This window comes from Pinus tabuliformis, chromosome 9 (genome assembly GCF_031772625.1).
Source record: "Pinus tabuliformis cultivar Carrire ecotype Pingquan chromosome 9, CPIR1, whole genome shotgun sequence".
Lineage (NCBI taxonomy): Eukaryota > Viridiplantae > Streptophyta > Pinopsida > Pinales > Pinaceae > Pinus > Pinus tabuliformis.
This window is the reverse complement of record NC_142307.1, coordinates 1,552,039,003-1,552,059,669: the sequence shown is the minus strand read 5'-3', so window position 1 is coordinate 1,552,059,669 and position 20,667 is coordinate 1,552,039,003. Positions and strand designations below refer to the sequence as shown.

Below are 20,667 nucleotides of genomic sequence, written 5' to 3'. Positions count from 1 at the left end.
ATATTTAGCAAAAGCAAAAAGAATGACAATGTACATGAGGCATATTAGAGGCCAATCTAGTCAAAGTCAATATTAAGAAATAACAAGAAGAATGACAATGTAAAGGAGGCATGTTAGAGGCTAACCCAATCAAACTGAATGTTGAGCAAAAGCAACAAGAATGGAAATGTAAAAGAGGTATGTTAGAGGTCAACCTAGTCAAACTGAATTAAATAAATATATTATCTTTAGAGAATATGGTTGACATTAAGGAAGGGATGAATAAAATTACATGATGCTCTGTAATGATGGGGATGCTTAGTGATGCTGTTGATCTTATATATTAATTTACTTGTGATATGCTATTAGGGTTGTCAACTTTTGATTCCCAAATAACCAATTTTTATGTCAAACCTAATCTTGATGTTTAACATTTTTTTGTTTCCAAAACATCATTATTTTACTTGAAAGTCTTTAGTTTACTTATAGGTTATTAATAAGGGTAAGCACTCATCGTGTACCATCTTTTCTATTATTGTAGAACATTTTTTTCCAAACAAGCATGTACTTGAGTCTCCTAATAACGATTACCATGTTGGGTTTTATGACTTGTGAGCAATTCCTAGTTTAGTAAGTGTAAATGTGGACATGATTGTAGAGTTGAAATTAGTGAGTGATGTTTGATTTAACTAGAAATGGTTTCATATGGATTCCACTCCAATAATTGAAAGTATACATTTTTAGGGGGAAATCTTAAAAATTATTGTTGATTACAAAAGAATATTGAAATTTTAATGATCCATAATCCAAGAAATTAAATCACAAAATATTTATATATATCATAATTTCTCCATGTTCTATTAATGAAAAAACCCTTAAGGTTAGGAAACACCTTATAATAAGTATTTTTTAAAGGAATCCACTCATTTTCACTAGCCTCTTCAAGTAGGGTGACTCTTAATGAGCTAAGATCAAGATACAATATTATTCCACATGTATAAGTAAGGAGGAATCCATGTTTACTTCTAGCTAACCTGAGAATATTAATGATAACAACCTCCTAACTACCTAGTGGACCTTCTTTAACAAGGCCGCATTATAGTTATTCCATACTAACTATTATAATGGGTCGTATTTAAGAATAAAAAACATAATGGACCTATTATTCCTTAAATTTAATGGCCTCCACTATTATTACTCAAATAGGCCTTTTCGCTCCCCCATTACACCCCTAAGGAGAATCCCAACACTACACTGCTCTTAGAAAATTATTTCTCTTCATGCTTGTTCTGAGGAGATACAACCATGAACTAGGGTTCCGTGGAAAATTATTAACCACAATGTTGAAGTAGGTCAAGGAACTAGGGCCCATGTACAAGTGCTATCGACCATGTTGTAGTAGTCCATTAAACTCCATAATAAACTTGATTCCCCATGTATGAGTGTGAGATGTAAGTTTGAAATAATCATTGTCCATGTGCAAGTACTAATTGCAATGTTGAAATAACCTTAATCATGATGGGGGGGTTGAAGTGTGCATCACAGTAATAATAGTGGAGGTCATTCAAAGTAAGGTGGACAAGTTTCATTATGTTTATTATTATTAAATAAGGTCCACTATGGTAGTTAGTATTGAGTAGCTAGCCTCATTATATAAAGTCTCTTAGCTAGTGAAGATGTTATTATTATTAAGATTCTCTTATTATCTCTACATACATATGGGGTCCTCCTTCTGGAAGGCATGAAATAATATTGTATTTGGAGATCAACTCACTGAGAGGTTGCCCTACCTTAAGAGGGAATTAAACATCACCAAATTCCTTACATAAAGGATCATTGCAATGTGTTTTCCTACCTTGATCATTTTGATATCAATACATTATGAAGCATTTGTGATACCTATTATGTAATTCAATTTCTTTGATAAATGATCATAATACTTAACCCTTATTTTTCTTCCCCTTCATGCCTACCTCAACACACTCAACTCGTTCCCTCCCCTTCTTTTACTTCCCTCTAGCCTCCCCCTTCCTAAACTCCCCATAAATAACTTAGGGTTCCCTTTGTTGACCTTAAAAGGGTCCCATGTTTTAACATGGTTTTATCAAGTTTAATGAAGACTTATTCTTTATAGGATATCTCTATGGCTTTCATGAACCTCCCATTATAATATTTGGCCACCTCTTACCTTAGTATTACTTAGACACTCATAATTTCTTAGTTCTTCTCTATTCCTCCCCCTCTCCCAATTGTCCACACTATTTCACATCCCACTCATCCTTCCTTTGTCCCTTGAATGCTAGGGGTAATCCCCACCCTTCTTCCTTAGCTACTCTTCCTTGTGCCCCTTTTATTCCTTTTAATTTGGTTAAATTATCTATGGATGGGTCCCCTCTAAGCCATTATTTTAAGTATGACCTTACTAGAGATCATTTATACCTATATAATATCTACTATCACTTCTTTAATTTTTCTTCTCAGATGTCCACATTGGTTGTTCCATTATGTAGCCCACAACTATGAAGCCCCTTTTGTGGTAGCACCATATCCTCCTTCGCTTCCCTTACCTCCATGGGAATAAATTTTCCATTGGTCTCCTATATGATCACATTGACCCTATGTTGATGTATGTCACCTCTTTTCCTCACATTAACTCAATGTTGATGTCTGTTGCTTCCCGTGCTTGCACTCACTCTAACTCATCATATGTTAGCTCCATAGTCGCGATGGATCTAGATTAATATATGCCATCTCTTGTGCTCATGTTCTCTATATTACCACGTGTTTCATGGGACTCACATTATGTCCTCGGTCACTATATGGTGCCCCCATCACCATAATAATCTCAAACTAGTGTATGTTACCACTCATGCTTAGACTTACTCTTGGTTATGAGATATCATCTTCATGCTCATGGTGACTCTAGATTATTCTATTCCACCTCTTGTACTCATACTCTCCATATTTTTATATGTTTGCTGGGACTCACACTATGTCCTCAACTAGTGTATGATGCGTCCATGACCATGATAATCATAGATTAGTGAATTTCACCTCTCATTGCCTTATAATAAACACCTTATAATAAGTATTTTTTAAAGGAATCCACTCATTTTCACTAGCCTCTTCAAGTAGGGTGACTCTTAATGAGCTAAGATCAAGATACAATATTATTCCACATGTATAACAAGGAGGTATCCATGTTTACTTCTAGCTAACCTGAGAATATTAATGATAACAACCTCCTAACTACCTAGTGGACCTTCTTTAACAAGGCCACATTATAGTTATTCCATACTAACTATTATAATGGGTCGTATTTAAGAATAAAAAACATAATGGACCTATTATTCCTTAAATTTAATGGCCTCCACTATTATTACTCAAATAGGCCTTTTCGCTCCCCCATTACACCCCTAAGGAGAATCCCAACACTGCACTGCTCTTAAAAAATTATTTCTCTTAATGCTTGTTCTGAGGAGATACAACCATGAACTAGGGTTCCATGGAAAATCATTGACCACAATGTTGAAATAGGTCAAGGAACTAGGACCCATGTACAAGTGCTATCGACCATGTTGTAGTAGTCCAATAAACTCCATAATAAACTTGATTCCCCATGTATGAGTGTGAGATATAAGTTTGAAAATCATTGTCCATGTGCAAGTACTAATTGCAATGTTGAAATAACCTTAATCATGATGGGGGGGTTGAAGTGTGCATCACAGTAATAATAGTGGAGGTCATTCAAAGTAAGGTGGACAAGTTTCATTATGTTTATTATTATTAAATAAGGTCCATTATGGTAGTTAGTATTGAGTAGCTAGCCTCATTATATAAAGTCTCTTAGCTAGTGAAGATGTTATTATTATTAAGATTCTCTTATTATCTCTACATACATATGGGGTCCTCCTTCTGGAAGGCATGAAATAATATTGTATTTGGAGATCAACTCACTGAGAGGTTGCCCTACCTTAAGAGGGAATTAAACATCACCAAATTCCTTACATAAAAGGATCATTGCAAGGTGTTTTCCTACCTTGATCATTTTGATATCAATACATTATGAAGCATTTGTGATACCTATTATGTAATTCAATTTCTTTGATAAATGATCATAATACTTAACCCTTATTTTTCCTCCCCTTCATGCCTACCTCAACACACTCAACTCGTTCCCTCCCCTTCTTTTACTTCCCTCTCTTAGCCTCCCCCTTCCTAAACTCCCCATAAATAACTTAGGGTTCCCTTTGTTGACCTTGAAAGGGTCCCATGTTTTAACATGGTTTTATCGAGTTTAATGAAGACTTATTCTTTATAGGATATATCTATGGCTTTCATGAACCTCCCATTATAATATTTGGCCACCTCTTACCTTAGTATTACTTAGACACTCATAATTTCTTAGTTCTTCTCTATTCTTCCCCCTCTCCCAATTGTCCACACTATTTCACATCCCACTCATCCTTCCTTTGTCCCTTGAATGCTGGGGGTAATCCCTACCCTTCTTCCTTAGCTACTCTTTCTTGTGCCCCTTTTTATTCCTTTTAATTTGGTTAAATTATCTATGGATGGGTCCCCTCTAAGCCATTATTTTAAGTATGACCTTACTAGAGATCATTTATACCTATATAATATCTACTATCACTTCTTTAATTTTTCTTCTGAGATGTCCACGTTGGTTGTTCCATTATGTATCCCACAACTATGAAGCCCCTTTTGTGGTAGCACCATATCCTCCTTCGCTTCCCTTACCTCCATGGGAATAACTTTTCCATTGGTCTCCTATATGATCACATTGACCCTATGTTGATGTATGTCACCTATTTTACTCACATTAACTCAATGTTGATGTCTGTTGCTTTCCGTGCTTGCACTCACTCTAACTCATCATATGTGAGCTTCATAGTCGCGATGGATCTATATTAATATATGTCATCTCTTGTGCTCATGTTCTCTATATTACCACGTGTTTCATGGGACTCACATTATGTCGTCGATCACTATATGGTGCCTCCATGACCATAATAATCTCAAACTAGTGTATGTTACCACTCATGCTTAGACTTACTCTTGGTTATGAGATGTCATCTTCATGCTTATGGTGACTCTAGATTATTCTATTCCACCTCTTGTACTCATACTCTCCATATTTTTTTATGTTTGCTGGGACTCACACTATGTCCTCAACTAGTGTATGATGCGTCCATGACCATGATAATCATAGATTAGTGAATTTCACCTCTCATTGCCTTGCTAAATTCAAATTACAATATATTGCCTTCATTCTATTGTAACCTTAGATTAGTGTATGTCACTTCTCCTTTTCACATTAGCTCTTAACTAGAGTATGTCACATCATGATGTTTTTCAATGTCATAATATAACCATATTCTTTCTTCTCGTTCTTTTGTCAAAGTCATCTTAGCATTGTTACATCCCACCTTTCCCTTTCCTTGAAAGTTGGTATTACTATTCCTACCCCACTCACAACAAGTTGCTAACCATTATGGGGCGATTACTTACCTCACCTTATCACATGACTACATCACTATGCCTTGCCTATAGGAAGGTGCAAGCATGCCAATTTTAATCTAACTCCTTATTGTTGTTGCTACTTTTATAGTCAAGATGATATTATTATATTTAGAATAACTCATGTTTTAGTGGTTGTTCCATTGACATAGTAATTAACTAGTTGATCTCTTCTCTCATAGTCTTTCTATTCTATCTTCTACATGATATTTAGGATTATATTTTGTTATATTATTAGATTACTTTTAATATATTGCTTTCTATTGTCTTACATAGTACTGAAGCTTGATTGTTTCCTTAACACATATCTCTTGCATGTTGATCCTTCTCCATCTTTCAACTTTTTCTTCCTTGATATCATGTTAACACATTTTGCACTCCTTGTAGTTATAACTTGTGTTGATCCTAGGGGAATGTGGGCCTTTATACATACCATGGGATATGTAAGTCTGATCGATGGAATATCCCCCCATGATCAAGGCATTGGCCTACATTCTAAGGATCCTATATTACTCTTGTGCACTTTCTTGCTTCTTCCCTTCCTTGGAACTTGATGTTATTCGCATCCCACAAATAAGTACTCTTATAAAGTGGGAAAAACATAGTGTATGACATTTACACATGGTCACTCGTATATGCCTACCCTCTTGGAGGTGCTTTATGTAATCCACTCATGCGTGTATTCACATGTGACCAACATAACGATGTCACGACACCTCTCACCCACTATTCTAAGATGATGGATCACATTCTTGGAGTCTCTTTCACCTTAACATAGATATGGGACATCATTGGAATTTCTGACACTTGGGTGGGTTCCTTAGGTCCATTTGGCTTCCAATCATTAGTTACTATTTTGACTTATTTTGACCCCTTAGGCCATCCATTTAGAGCAATCTCTAACCTCATGGGTCTATTTGGGGACACAAACCCCACAACTTCTATCCTTAGTCACTTAAGATTCTTCAGTTTGGGTTCACAACCTCTCAAACCCATTTGAGACTCGCTAGTTATAGAGTCAACATGGGACAAACCCATAGAAAATTTTCAAAAAATTTTGGTGCTATTCATACCATAGATTTCCTTCAGGTACGTCAAGTATAATATCCATAAGTCGCATAATGGATGGTCGCTTTGGGCCTTAAAACATACCAATCATGTAACACAATCAAATGATTTTTATGATGGTTTAGTATGACTCACAATATCTATTATTATATTTGAAATCCCATAATTACATAATTAGGTTTGTTGTTGATCTCCTTTGTCCCTTTCAAAAATTTGGTATGATAAGGGTTGGTATGATAAGGGAAGCCCGTCATGGGTTCATGTAAATAATGTTTAATCGAGCTAAAGAAAACTTGAACTTAACCTAACAACTGTTATATTAAATAATGGTTTCGAATTTTTGTTCTGTAGAAATGTAAAAATACTAATAAAAAAACATATTAATTATATATATATAATATTCAGAACTTAGGATATAACATGTTAATTATATATATATTAAAAAAATGTGATATTCGGATCATTGGATATTAAGAACATAATAAAATGAAAAAAAATTAATATAATGTCCCGAGGATAATGTTGAATGCATATAAAGAAACAACTCAATAGGTACTTTATTTTTCATAAGATTTTATTTGGAAGTACTGAATTGTTTTTTAAGAATGTGAGATGGTATAAGAAACTTCAATAAAAATTCAGTAAGCTTTGGTTCCTACATTTCTATAGAAAACAAAAAAACCACCACGTACGTCAAATCATACGAATGGCTATTTATGTATGTACAAATATTAATGGATTTACAGTCGTAGCAACATCAAAATCGTTACAATATTATCCTTCGTATATACAGTGTTTTCACCAGACGACTTTGGAAAGTTTTAAATGTCCTAAGCCGCAGGCGGAGCAGGCAACGCAGAAAGAAAAGAATTGGCAACCACTTGTTGCAGATCATTTGATTTTCCGTCCGCCTCTGAAATTGGATCTGTTGTAATATCTCCTGATCCCGAGTGGTCGAGGGAGGGGTCATTGTATATGTCCCACCATTTCTGCACCAACGTCTTTATATCTTCCCTTTCCATATTTTCCTCCTCCCCACTGAACCTCCACGGCTTCGATCCCTGCACATCCACATCCACATCCATCCATAAACATAATTATCCATGCTCAAAACACCTATCTGATCTTTCCTATTGTTTCTGTCTAATGTATTTGCATAATTTTGGAGTGAAAAGGAAAGAAAAGCTTACAGCTGCACAATAGTGGACAACTTTGACAGTCTCCAAGTCCACGTTCTGGGGATGTCGCCACAGCATGGCCAGAACCAGATTGTACACCAAGGGGATGGGCTTGTATATCTTCTCAAAATACTTGTTCAAGAAATCCTACAAAACATACATATACCGCCATTTAGTGAAATTCAGATCTGGTAAAGCAATTAAATAACATGATGTTAAAATCGAGAACAGATGCAGACCTGTTCTGCGAAGGGCGTTGGCACAGTCTTCATGAGAGTTTCTAAAAGGCATTTGAAGGTCAGCTGATTGGGCTCAAACACGAACATTCCAGCGTTGAAGTATGGAGAAGGCGGCTTCCCTAATTCCATGGGCCATGGCACCTTCTCTGGGCACTGTTGGCAGTATCCGATGTTGTACTGCGGAGTGTGACTCCAGGTCTTCTCGCAGAAGCAATCCATGACAGCATAGAAATATCCATGGGGCATGTCAAATAGATGGTCAATGTTGTCAAAGACCTGGATGTCTGCATCCAGATATACCATCTTGCTGTACTCCTCAAACTGCCCATCATCCAATACAAGATTGTTAATAACTATAACTATAGTATTGCTAAAATCTATGCATGTATCGAAGAGTTGCAGAACAGGCCGGAAAGAAATGAAAATACCTCCCAAATACGGAGTTTAGAGTAATTGAGGACATAGTAAGCCATTGCGAATTGCACTTGATTCTCGGGGGGTTCGATGGGCTGAATCTGGCGAACAATACAACCCTGTCTTTGCAGTTGCAGGCGATGATCCTCTGGAACATCGGGCAAAACAGCAACGACAAGAGGATATGCGCTCTTCACCTTGCGGAGACCCTTTGCAAGACCGACAACACCTTTCACGTAGTCGCCACATCCCGCCAAGAAAGTCACGTACGCTCTGCACCTCTTCTTGGCCGCCGTAGCCTTTGATGTAAACATCGCTGCAGGAATCTCTGGATTCATGTTGGAAATAGAAGAATATATGGTTGAGTTCAGTAATAATCAGTTGTAAAGAAGAGGAAGTAATTTGCAGAACAGCGGAGTAGAAGTGTAGTGTGTGATTGGGCTACAATGGGAGAGTGCTTTTATAGATAAAAATGGTCTGTAGCAACAGATAAAGGTTGTTCAAAACCATAATATTTGCCTATAGGAACCCAACACCTGATTATCCACGTGTCGACTTGTCGGATGAATTCAACTGTTGTACGAAACTTCATACTCTTGAAAAGGGGTCGGTGGTATTGTTGGAATGAAGAAAGTTGAGCACATGTTGACAGCAAGCAGTCCTTAGTAGAAACTTCCACGAAATGTTGAAAGAGGCACTAAAGTCAATAGGATTTTAGTATGTGGAGTGTGGACCAACCCATGTTCGGTGAGGGAAGCTATCGTGAGTTCGTTGACGGGGAGCAACGGTCAGTCCGCTTACTTTTTGGAAAACGAGCGTATCCTGGGTCGCTGCTTTCTATCTACGTACCAATCAACTGGTTGGGGGGATATTTAGTTAGGCGATTTATTGATATTTCACATAATTCTAGCACCATGGTGGATATATTTAGTCAATCATATATCAACTAAATTAATAATTATGAGGTGGATTTTAATATTAAAATTTAAACAATTTATTAATTAATATTAAAATTAATATAAAGTATATTAAAAATGCAAACTTATCAAAATAATTTATTAATTTGATCTTTACTATATTAATATGTTAAAGAATATCAAATAGTTATAAATAGAGATAATTTTCAAATTTTATGTTGAAAATAATAATTTCATAAAAATCTAAAGTTAAAAATTTTAGTAGTAAATATAATTGATATACCCAATCAAATAAAGATAATTTTTTTATAAAATCATAATTTTATCAATTTTGCTATATGGTCCACATCCTTCAAATGGAGGCTAAATTGTCAAATCTTTAATATGTCAATGGATTTTGGTAATCTTGGAAGCTTTAAAAATATATTGTAAATTTTTTAACTAAGACTTAATTAGGGTTTTAAAACGTATTTCTTTACATGTGAAAAGTTGAAACTAGTTTTCGTGTACCTAATTGTCAATAGATTCTAGTTCTATTGACAATACATTTGAGACCTACGCTCTGAAAAAATAGTTTACCAAAAAGAAAAGTCAATTTTAAATGGATAAGGTAAGCAAGGGCTAACGAACAAGAGGGAAGTCGCAACCTACTACCTAGCATATTCATTTGGTTACACGCTAATTCAATACTTACTGACAGATAACTGTTTTTTTTAATGCAGCATGACCTGTGGTCACCCACGTTCCAGTGCCTCGTGGCGAGTTCACGTTGGGTGAAGCCACCGACTGGAGCTTTAGCAAGTGGCGTGCTAATTTCCAGGTGGGGGGTACAAATTTGACAAAATAGGATGGGCTCCCAATACAATCTTAGCAGCATGAGAGGATTAAAGTTTGCAATTTGGAGATGATGCCTTCTTTTAAAAATTTGGCCCATGCCGGATCAGAGCCGCCATGCTATAATATCTCAAATGTCAACACCGTCTTTCAATTGTGGCCCTACAATAGAAAGGGAAGTACCCCACAACAAAGGAAGGGAAAGGGGGTGGTTTCCCTTTCATCAAAAAAAGGGACCAATGAGATGTCAAACAATAAAAGAACCACAAACTCCGCATACTGGTGTCGTCCCAAGGTTGTAAATACTTTCGCTCCCACGAACCGTCCTCATCCTATGGTCCAAACAAACAAATAACATGTATTTTTTTACCACATTTCATGTGAGTCGTCTGTCCAGGTGGAGGAATTGCTTGGATAGTTAAAAGTGGTTGGAATCTCAGTAAAAAAGTTCAAAAAAATTTGTAGAGGCAGTATTTGGATCATGTTTTTGATGGTGGAAATAGATTCAGCACCGTCAAAAACATCTATGACATCTAAAATTTTGAAATTTAACAACTATAATTTAGATTTACAAAAACCCTTGCCAGATTTTCTTTAAATATTACTAGAATTTCCATAACTTTCCAAACAATTTCTCCGACTAATTATACTACGGCTATTTCATTGGGCTAAATTGAAGTGTGACATCTTGTCTCGAGAAGCAGTCCTAATCAATATAGGGCTCCACCTAGATTCAAAACTTACTTTGTATACTTGTTTAACGAGACTTATGAACAGTTGCATCAAGCTTGGAATCCCTAAACTCCAATTCTATATTAAAAAATATATTTTATTAGCACAGGATTTTCTAATACATTTGGAGTCCTTGAAAAATATATATATATATATAGAGGTTACACCACATATTTAAATTCTCTTATTTTACAAGAACATAAATTTTCATATATCAATTTAGTACGACGGTGATCATGATTTCAAAAAAGCTCCTTGCAGATTTCCATATTTATTAACAAAGACCCACCTCATTGTAATGTTTAGTATGCAAAAGCTTAATTTTTATCCGTACATATTAACAATAATAATAATAATGTATGTAGAATCTTGATAATATGCTGGTTTAGTATGGAAAAGCTTATATCCATATGTATTAACAATAATAATGTAGTTGAATTGAGGTTTATGTGATCTATAATAGTTGAAAGAATAATTTCGGCGTAAATCACATGTAGACAGACATTTGTCGATGCGTTTCGAACCAACTAGTGTGGTTCATTGTCAGATTTACCCCAAAATTATTCTTTCAAATAATAATGTAGCTACAATGTTTAATAAAATTTAATATAAATATATTTAATTAATTATTTATTAAAAAAAACCTTTTTAATAATGGCTGCGTAATGTTGTATTAACAAAATAATGAACAAACGAAGTTAAGGTGAAGTATGTTATAAATTATTAGAGAAATAAAAGCTTTTAGATAGTTTTTTTTTAATATCACTTTTTAATGGTCAAATTCATGAAATTAAATAGATATATTGAAGAATGGAATCATTTTAATTTTGTGTTTTGAAATGTATATTAATTTTGATATATAAATTATTATTTTTAAATATTGTTATAATAATGTCATTGTAAAAATAAAATATATATTGTTTAAAAAGCGTTGACTTCATTTTTTTTTATATTTTATAACTATGTGTTCATGGCAGTGCACTGGAGCCTTGTATGCTGCATTATCACAAGTTGCACTTATACAGTTAGTAATTGCATATTTCTTACTAATCTTGGTCTTTTATGTTAAGAGATGCTTTTGATCGTCGCCTTGTTTGGGAATTTTATAGAAACTGGAACTCTTACCTTTTGGATTAGCGAGCATGATATAAGTTTACATTACTTAAAAGAAGACATGTTCATGCAATGTGCCTTGACGTGACAATAATAGTGGCAATAATTTACATATAAATAACACTTTAACATAATCCAAGATTTGTGTATAAGAATAGAACTTTACTACAATTTTAAGTTTTTTTAGAAGGCTTGCCCTCAAATCCATTTTGACTAATATTTAGACCATTGTCATTGCCACCAAATATTTCAATCTTCATCAAACCTTAGAAAAGAACCCATGCAATTGTAATTTCTTTTAACATTATCCGATTCCATAGTCTAATGGAAATAACGGACTTGACAAAAGTTTAACCTAGAGAGGGGCAATGGAGATATTTTCTAATCTTGAATCAAATATGGTTAACCTCTATTTAAAGAACAAAAGTGGGAACCCCCAAAAATGTTTTACTTCCTTTATTTTTTCCACTTCACCCTTACTCCTAGAAACAAAATCCATCCAACCCTTCTAAAGAATATTAAAAAAATTGTAACAAAGAGACTTGACCAAACTAGGCTAACTAGTTCTGTTAGGGATTTTTCCTATCATTATCAAGCATCCCAAAAATATACCAACCAAAAATATTTCTTCCATTAGGATTATCTAACTAAGCATCATATCCATGCCCAACCACTTTTGCATTTTTTCTACCCTTAGCTTTATATGCCTCTACTTGTCCCTGACCTCATATCTAGAAGTAGAAAACCTACCTCCATAGGATAACTTCCTAACTTGTTCTTTGAAGGAAAGACCATCTCTTCCAAGATGTGGAGGTGAGTCCAAATTCTTACAAATCTTTAACAAGTAAGTGAAATCCACATATTCAACAATGAAATTCACTGTAGCAAGTAATGATTTGGAGGAGTCTAAGACAACCTACCAATGGTGGAAACTTCAATTTCAAATTGAATGCATGATTTCTTGAGTGTGTGCTAGTTCTCCAAGATCTCCTTCACATGGATCTATCATACCCTGATTGGGTTAAGATAACTATTTGTCTCTATGGCTTAATTTCCCTCTCCATATGTTAGAGTGTTCATTAGTAAGGAAGGAACTTCTCATAAGATATGATTCCTTGTATGCATGTGTTGGTTGGTGGGGGATTAACATTACATGCCTATATTTCATGTATGATACCATTATCACATATATTATTATCAATTGGTAAGTACAAGGCCCTTTGAGGAGACAAGAACATAGGAGAATATTTTTCCCTATTCCAATATGGCACATTTTCCACATCATACCTGATGTAGGAAAATTCACCTTTTCCTATAAGCTCCACTTCTATGTGATAGAAAATTTTACAATATTTGGAACCCCTATGGATTCTACCCAAATTCAATCCCCTTAACTGGAATTTCAACAAAAATTCTACCCATTTCTACCTCTAAACAAGTCTTACCAATCTCATTTATTCCTTTACAATCACTGAGACAGGTGAACTTCCTTCTAATCAAAATATTAATAACATTCACAAAATCTCAATCCATTCATATATGACACACAATGATAAAAAGAATTATACATAGAGCATATGGTGAATCTACATTTCTATTAAACAAAGAAAAATAGTCCCTGCATAAAATCATAAGCATATGTTCCTCTATTGGCTTGATTATACATTCATTTGGCCATTAGTTCTAATTTCCCATAGGCTTAGAATAAGTATAATTAAGAAATCTAATATCTTTTCTAGATCCTAAAGGCACTCCAATAGTTTCTAAGATTTATTAACTTTTTCCTATACTAACAAATTGTTAATTGCTACCAAGGTTTTTTCTCCTCTAATATCTCATGATTTATTTCCTAAATCTTTCATGCCTTAGAAGGCATATTTTATTGTTAAAATTCTTATCTATTAATTCTTATCCCTATCCATAGTTCTTTTAGAAATAAAGAAATTAAAATTAGTTACAATAAGGAAATAAAATTCCTTTTCCATCTTGAAACCCAGTTTGGAGCTTTGTCTCCAAAAAACTTGATGACTTGGAAGCTCTAATGCTCGTGCATCAGACTCTCATGGTAGAACAAAATCATGACCTCCTGGTGAGGTGTCATTAATTTTTGAATCCTACAGGATCCCAAACCTTGTTTTGTAGTTGCCTGCATGCTTTACAATCTTGTTGTTGTTCCTCTGCTTTGTTGATGCAAAGCATTTCAGTTAGTTGAGCATTCTTGTTGGTTGTCCTGCTTTTCCTGTTGTGTCTTCTCTTGGATGTTCTCCTCATCAACATCCACAATCCATCAATCTCATCATCTAGCTCTGTCTTTGGTTGAACTTCATTGTTTTTATCCATAGGTTATTACATATGCTCTACCATAAGAGTTGTAAGACTCTTATTCAATTACGGTTTACATACCTCCTTTACAACCTGCTGATCATACTTTGATGTTTTCTTCTCATTATATTTCAAGACAGTTTACTCTTCTTCCAATTCTAATTTTTCATATTGAATATACAGTCTTTGGTTTAGTATGCTCTTCTCTGTTGGGTGTGCGTGGGTCTTCTTAGGGGATGACAGGAAGGCTAGAATCGTCAGTCATAGAAAATTCAAGATAAAGTTGCAAGGTGGAAGGATTAGAACACTTTCGGGTTTTCTATATATTCCTGCATTGGCCTGAAATCTGATTTCTGTAAGCAATATGGATGATGCGGGTGTAAAAACAGTGTTCAAGAAAGATACCTACAAGATGGTTCGGGGAGCACTGGTATTGAGTAGGGAGTTCGGATTGGAACTCTGTACAAGCTTCTGGGTAGTATTGTTATTGATGGGTGCAACAGTTCCATGGTTCCTAAAAATGGAGCAGAAAATCTAGTGGTCTCTGGAGAAAAGACCATGCTATGGCATCAAAGGCTTGGACATATTGGAGAGAAGGGCCTTTGAATACTTCATGGTAATGGTATGGTATACGGTATGTCTAATTTCTCTCTGGTTTATATTTATGTGAACATTGTGTATATGGGAAGCAGAATCGGGTGATTTTCCCCTCTAATGCTAAGAGGGCGAAAGGGATATTAGAGCTTGTGCACAGTGATGTGTTTGGACCTGTGTCGGTTCCATCACTGGGTAAGTCTATGTACTATGTATCATTTATAAATGAATTCTCAAGGAATACATGGATATATTTCCTTAAGAAGAAATATGAAGTCTTTAACAGGTTTAGAGAATTTAAGGCTTTGATATAAAACCAGACAGAGAAGAAGATAAAGGTGTTGAGGACAGATAATGGTGGAGAGTTTTGCAAGAAGGAATTTGAAGAGTTCAGTAAGAAGTGTGGTATAGCCCAACAAAATACTACTCCATACGCACCTCAACAAAACAAAGTTGCAGAAAGAATGAATAAGATGTTGATGGAAAAGGCAAGAAGCATGCTCAATGGTGCCAGGTTAGGACAAGAATTCTAGGCATAGGTGGTGGAGACTGCAAGTTACCTGGTTAATAGATCACCTTCATCAACATTGGAGGATAAGTCTCCACAAGAGGTTTGGACTGGTAAGAAACCCTCTCTTTCACATCTGAGGGTATTTGGTTATGATGCATATGTACATGTTACAAAGCAGAAAAGAAACAAGTTTGATAGTAAATCTGAAAGGTGCATCTTTATTGGGTATAAGGATGGTTTAGAAGGCTATAAGCTTTGGAACCCAGAAACAAGGAAGGTTGTGTACAACTAAGATGTGGTGTTTATAGAGGTGAAAGATGTTATTAAACATGAATTCATACCAAAGGAACATGAGAAGATAGAGTTTCAGCTAAAGGAGGAAGAATCAGACCCTACAATAGAAGAGGAATCAGAAGATGAAGAGCCACAAACTCTAGCTGTGAGAAGATCATTTCAAGAAAGAAGGCAACCAGAAAGGTATAGTCCATCTGCTTTATGTTCAAATTTTGCTTTATATATTACTAATGACGATCCCAGAACTATTAGGGAGGTAGTAAATTTAGAGGATGGAAAACTCTGGAAAGAGGCCATGATTGATGAAATGGAATCTTTGTACAAAAATGAGGTTTGGGATCTCCTGGAGTTGCCGTATGGAAGGAAACCCATTGGAAGGAAATGGGTGTTTAAGAAGACGATGAATGCAGAAGGCAAGGTGGAGAAATACAGAGATCGATTTGTAGAAAAAGGTTATTCCCAGCTGTCGGGAATTGATTTTGGTGATATTTTTTCTCTTGTTGCCAAGGTAACTTCTATTAGATTACTTTTATCTGTTGCTGATGCTTTTGATTTTGAGGTAGAACATATGGATGTCAAGACAACATTTCTTCATGGGGATCTGGGAGAAGATATCTACATGAAGCAACCTGAAGGCTTTGTGGTGAAGGGAAAGAAATAACTAGTATGCAGGTTAAAAAAGTCCATGTATGGGTTAAAACAGTCACCAAGGATGTGGTATCAAAAATTTAATACATTCAGACGGGGACTTGGCTTCACCAAAAGCAAATCGGATCACTGTATGTATTTTAAATTAATTGGTGAGCATGTTATTTATATGGTATTGTATGTGGATGATATGTTGCTAATTGGAAATGACAAATAAATTACCTAGGATTTGAAGACCCAATTGTCTTCCAAATTCGACATGAAGGATCTTGGCGTTGCAGACTATATTTTGGGAATGAAAATTAAACGAGATCGGGCAAAGAGGAAACTCTACTTAAACCAAATGAAGTATGTCAAGACAATATTGTGTCAGGGTCCTATATTTTATAGGATAAGCTGACTTTTTGCTGTTGATTTTTGTATATGAGATGTTGTAAATAATATTTCATTTTGCAAGTTATTGCCAAAAAGAAAAAAGAAAGAAAAGAAAAAAATAAAAAAGGGGATAAAATATATATGTGTGTGTGTGTGTGTGAAAAGAATAAAAATTTAAAAAATATGAAAAATAGAAAAAATAATGAAAAATACCCCAAAAAGAATAAGTGAGCAAATCTAAATGCCATTAAAAAATGAAAATTGCATCAATAATACTTTAGAAATTTCAAATAAATGTGTTGCTAGTCAAAATGCCACAAAGAAGTAGATTAGTTGTTTTAATCACACTTTTTAATCATGATTAAGATGGTTTAAATAAAATTAGTTTAGGTTAGTGAATAATAGACCACAAAGTCTAATCGTTGTTGAATTAGATTAGGTAGAATAAAATTAATAGGCCTACATGTTTAAATGTGCCTTTAGAAGGTAGTTAAGCTTTAAGGATAAATAAATTGATAATTTAATCACAATTCTAATTATAAATAAAGTGTTTTTTATGCGACATCTTTTGTCGCTATGTAATAAAAGTGGACGCACGTCTGAACGGCCCCGATCCACCTTGCTCGGATCAACGACAGGGGATCGTATTCGGTCCCCCCGGGCCCCTCCGATTTTTAATCACAAGGGGGGGTTCGAATAGGTGGTAATCCTCAGTAACATGGCGACTTTTTGGCATTTCGCACCCCCCCGCGGCAACCCCTGCCTAAAACCGCTAACCACCCCTCCCCCCCTCCGAAAAATACCATCCTGCATTTCTTGCTCGCGCCGACCGTTGACTTCGTCTGCTCTCGCGTCACTCCCCTTCTGCCAGGTGGACCTCTCGTCCCCACCTTTCTCCTACGTCATTCCATACTCCTCCACTTCCTGTCTGCCACCTCATACTTGCAGACCCCACTCCTTTTCTGCCAAAGCATCCTCCTGTCATTACTTCTTCCCCAATAGGATGCTTCCATTTGGTACTCCCACCACCACGTCAAGAGTCCGTTGAGAAATAAATGTTATTCAGTCCCGCCACAATGAACCCGCTCCGTTGTAATGGTAAATTCATTTTTTCTATATAGTCCACCATAAACCTGTTACATCATCGTGTTTATCTGTTTCCTGATAACAGGTAATCGGGAATTGCAGTGCACAGTCAACCAGACAGAATCTGCCCCAGCACCCAACGAGTGATCCATGGCATCTCTGTGACCAGTCATCATAACCAACCACCTACAACCAAGTACTTATTTTTAATTTACATCCAGATACCAATTGTCACTTATTTTTCCTGGGTAATTGTCAATTCCTTGTTCTTTTCCCTTCTATCATGGCACCTAAAGGCAAATCCAAGGCCTCTGATGACAATCCTATGCTTCCCCCTCCCATAGACTTAGATCACCAACCACTGGTAGATCAAGACTACAATATTGCTGAAACTAGTTGTTAATTCGACCTGTCCAAACTTCACAACTGGTTAAAGCAAAAAAAATTGTACCGGAGCAATGAATAGAGCCTCTGGGATTCTCTCCTACCACAATTCATCTTTCCTCAGACATACCACTTCCCCAAATTCGTCTCTTGGTGTCAATTCAGGTATAACCCAAGTCAGAGGGAAATTGTGGCCCAAAACAGTGATATCATCTTCACCATCACTATAGAATCCATCTCCCAAATGCTTCAATTGCCAATTTCTGACTCTCTGCAACCAATTTCAATATATTCCCTCATGGAATTATACAAAAACCTATATTTCCCACAAAGAGCCAAGATGTTTGAGATCTTTCTCCCTGAGGATGCCAAAATACCCAAGAAGAAATTAATGTTTGGCGCGTCACCAAACAATGATAGAGACATTATTGGGAATGCGTTAATGACTTAACAATTAAATGGTTAAACTATCAGAGAAAATGGTGGGATTCAATTTGGAAAAAGTGCTAAAGTAGCGGAAGTGGTGACAGAGGGAGAAATTGAGTGGAAAGCGATTTGCATGGGCGGGTGTGACGATAAATGGTATTTGTGAGGGGGGGGCCGCAATGGTTGTGCACGTGACACATATGGATGGGTTGTTTTAATGAAACTATTTTGTGGACCCCCCTCCTTCGTTAAATATCGAGAATGTGAGGGGTCCTGCAATCTAGTCTTGTCCCTTGATTGTGGTAGAGATGATCAATGTCATCGAAAATTGCTCGACTAATAACCGTTGGTGGAATTATTCAAATAATTAAAAAAAAATTACGCCTAAAACTTAATTGAAGAGGAATTTATAAAAATGTGCCAAACTTTATTACATAGTGCGGATAAATTATTATTATTTTGTTTTGAAAAACTATACAATTTAGAAATAAATATCATAGGTAAAAAATAGTTATAACACCAACTTTTATCCAATTAAGTGGAAGACATAAAAATTAACTAAACCAATACCTCCTTCCATTTTGCATTTGGATTCAGGTGCATCTTCTTTAGTTGAAGGGTCATGGAATGGTGAAAAGAGGATTCTTTAAGGTAGGGCATTATCCAGTTATTAGTCCTTGCCAAGGTAGGACTCTAACTATCAATTTTCTTTTGACTACACATTAGTTGAGCTTTGACTAATATATTCTCTAATGTTTAACTTTATATATATATATATATATATATATATATATATATGAACCAATGGAACGATTACAAATTGTTTTGTTATATATATATATATATATATATATAATATAATATATAATATATATATATATATATATATATTTATAATCGTTATTGGTTATATATATATATATATATATATATATATATCGTTCCATTGGTTCATATTTTGAAGGTCGCATTTTCACCTTTATGGTACGTACATTGGAGTATAATCAAACAATCATTCTTTTAGTCATATTCTTCATATTATATGCCACCAGTGAGGTTTTTGGGTGGGTTTGTGAAACTTCCATCATTGTCATTACTCCCAACAGTTATTTCCACCTAGCTTTGCACAACCGTCAACCTTCAATCATGATCTGTCGTTTTCGGTTCTCTGTGAGTAAATAGAGACATGAGAATCAAAATGCCAAGGTATCATCTGCTTATCTTTTTTCAAATATCTCGTAGTAGATATAAATTAGAACTAAGTACTCACAAAACAATACTACTTTAGCTAGGGGGTTTTTGGAATTGATTATGTTAGAGCTTGGAGCTTGGAGCTTTAGGTTTATATTAAAAAATCTGAAACACGAAAGAAGTGAGGAATGCACATCATAAGTTTTATAGAAGAACTGGAAAACCATATCTATGAGCAATGATTATTAAGTGTTATCTTAAGTAAAGAAAACAATTGAAGTTATCATTCTCATTTTCAAGATTATGAGGCATGGTACCTCAGGTAAATATATTTACTAAGATATTAGAGTCGAAAAAATATTAATATATTTACACATTTGCAACATAAACTTATAGATGAATATGGATTTTCCTTTTTGCAATTTTTAATGGGTATCTTTTATTGATTCTTACAAATCAATCAATCAATAAATATTGGGTGTGCCATGCATGCAACTGGATCACATTACTGAATCATATTTTTGATAAATAATTTTGGTAACGTTGTGATTACAACAATTTCTCTATTTTCTTTTTTCTGAGTAACTGAATTTAATTATTCTTGTCATGTATTTTCTATTGCATTACATGTAGAGAATTTTGAATTAGTTCCTTCAAACAATAAAAGAATTTGTATTTTTTTTTAATTAAACAAAATAATTATTGAAAATAGAAACATGATTGAAATATATTTATTAGATATATTAATTATCAAATATATTTCCTCATGAATCCCCTATTTACTTAGCTTGGCTTCATCTTGTCGAAGAGGAGGATTCTGATACCAG

The 20,667-nt window shown here is 35.0% G+C and overlaps 1 protein-coding gene across 1 annotated transcript; it reads right to left on the bottom strand.

The window, feature by feature from the left end:
- Positions 1–7,219: 7,219 nt before the first annotated feature.
- LOC149154518 (galactinol synthase 4-like) lies at positions 7,220–8,848 on the bottom strand. The gene is made up of 4 exons (XM_089437937.1): positions 8,428–8,848; positions 8,000–8,320; positions 7,773–7,907; positions 7,220–7,643 (listed from the first exon to the last, which is right to left on the bottom strand). Exons 1-4 carry the CDS (start codon positions 8,749–8,751, stop codon positions 7,413–7,415), a joined length of 1,011 nt encoding a protein of 336 aa, XP_089294063.1. The 5' UTR covers positions 8,752–8,848; the 3' UTR covers positions 7,220–7,412.
- Positions 8,849–20,667: the final 11,819 nt, after the last annotated feature.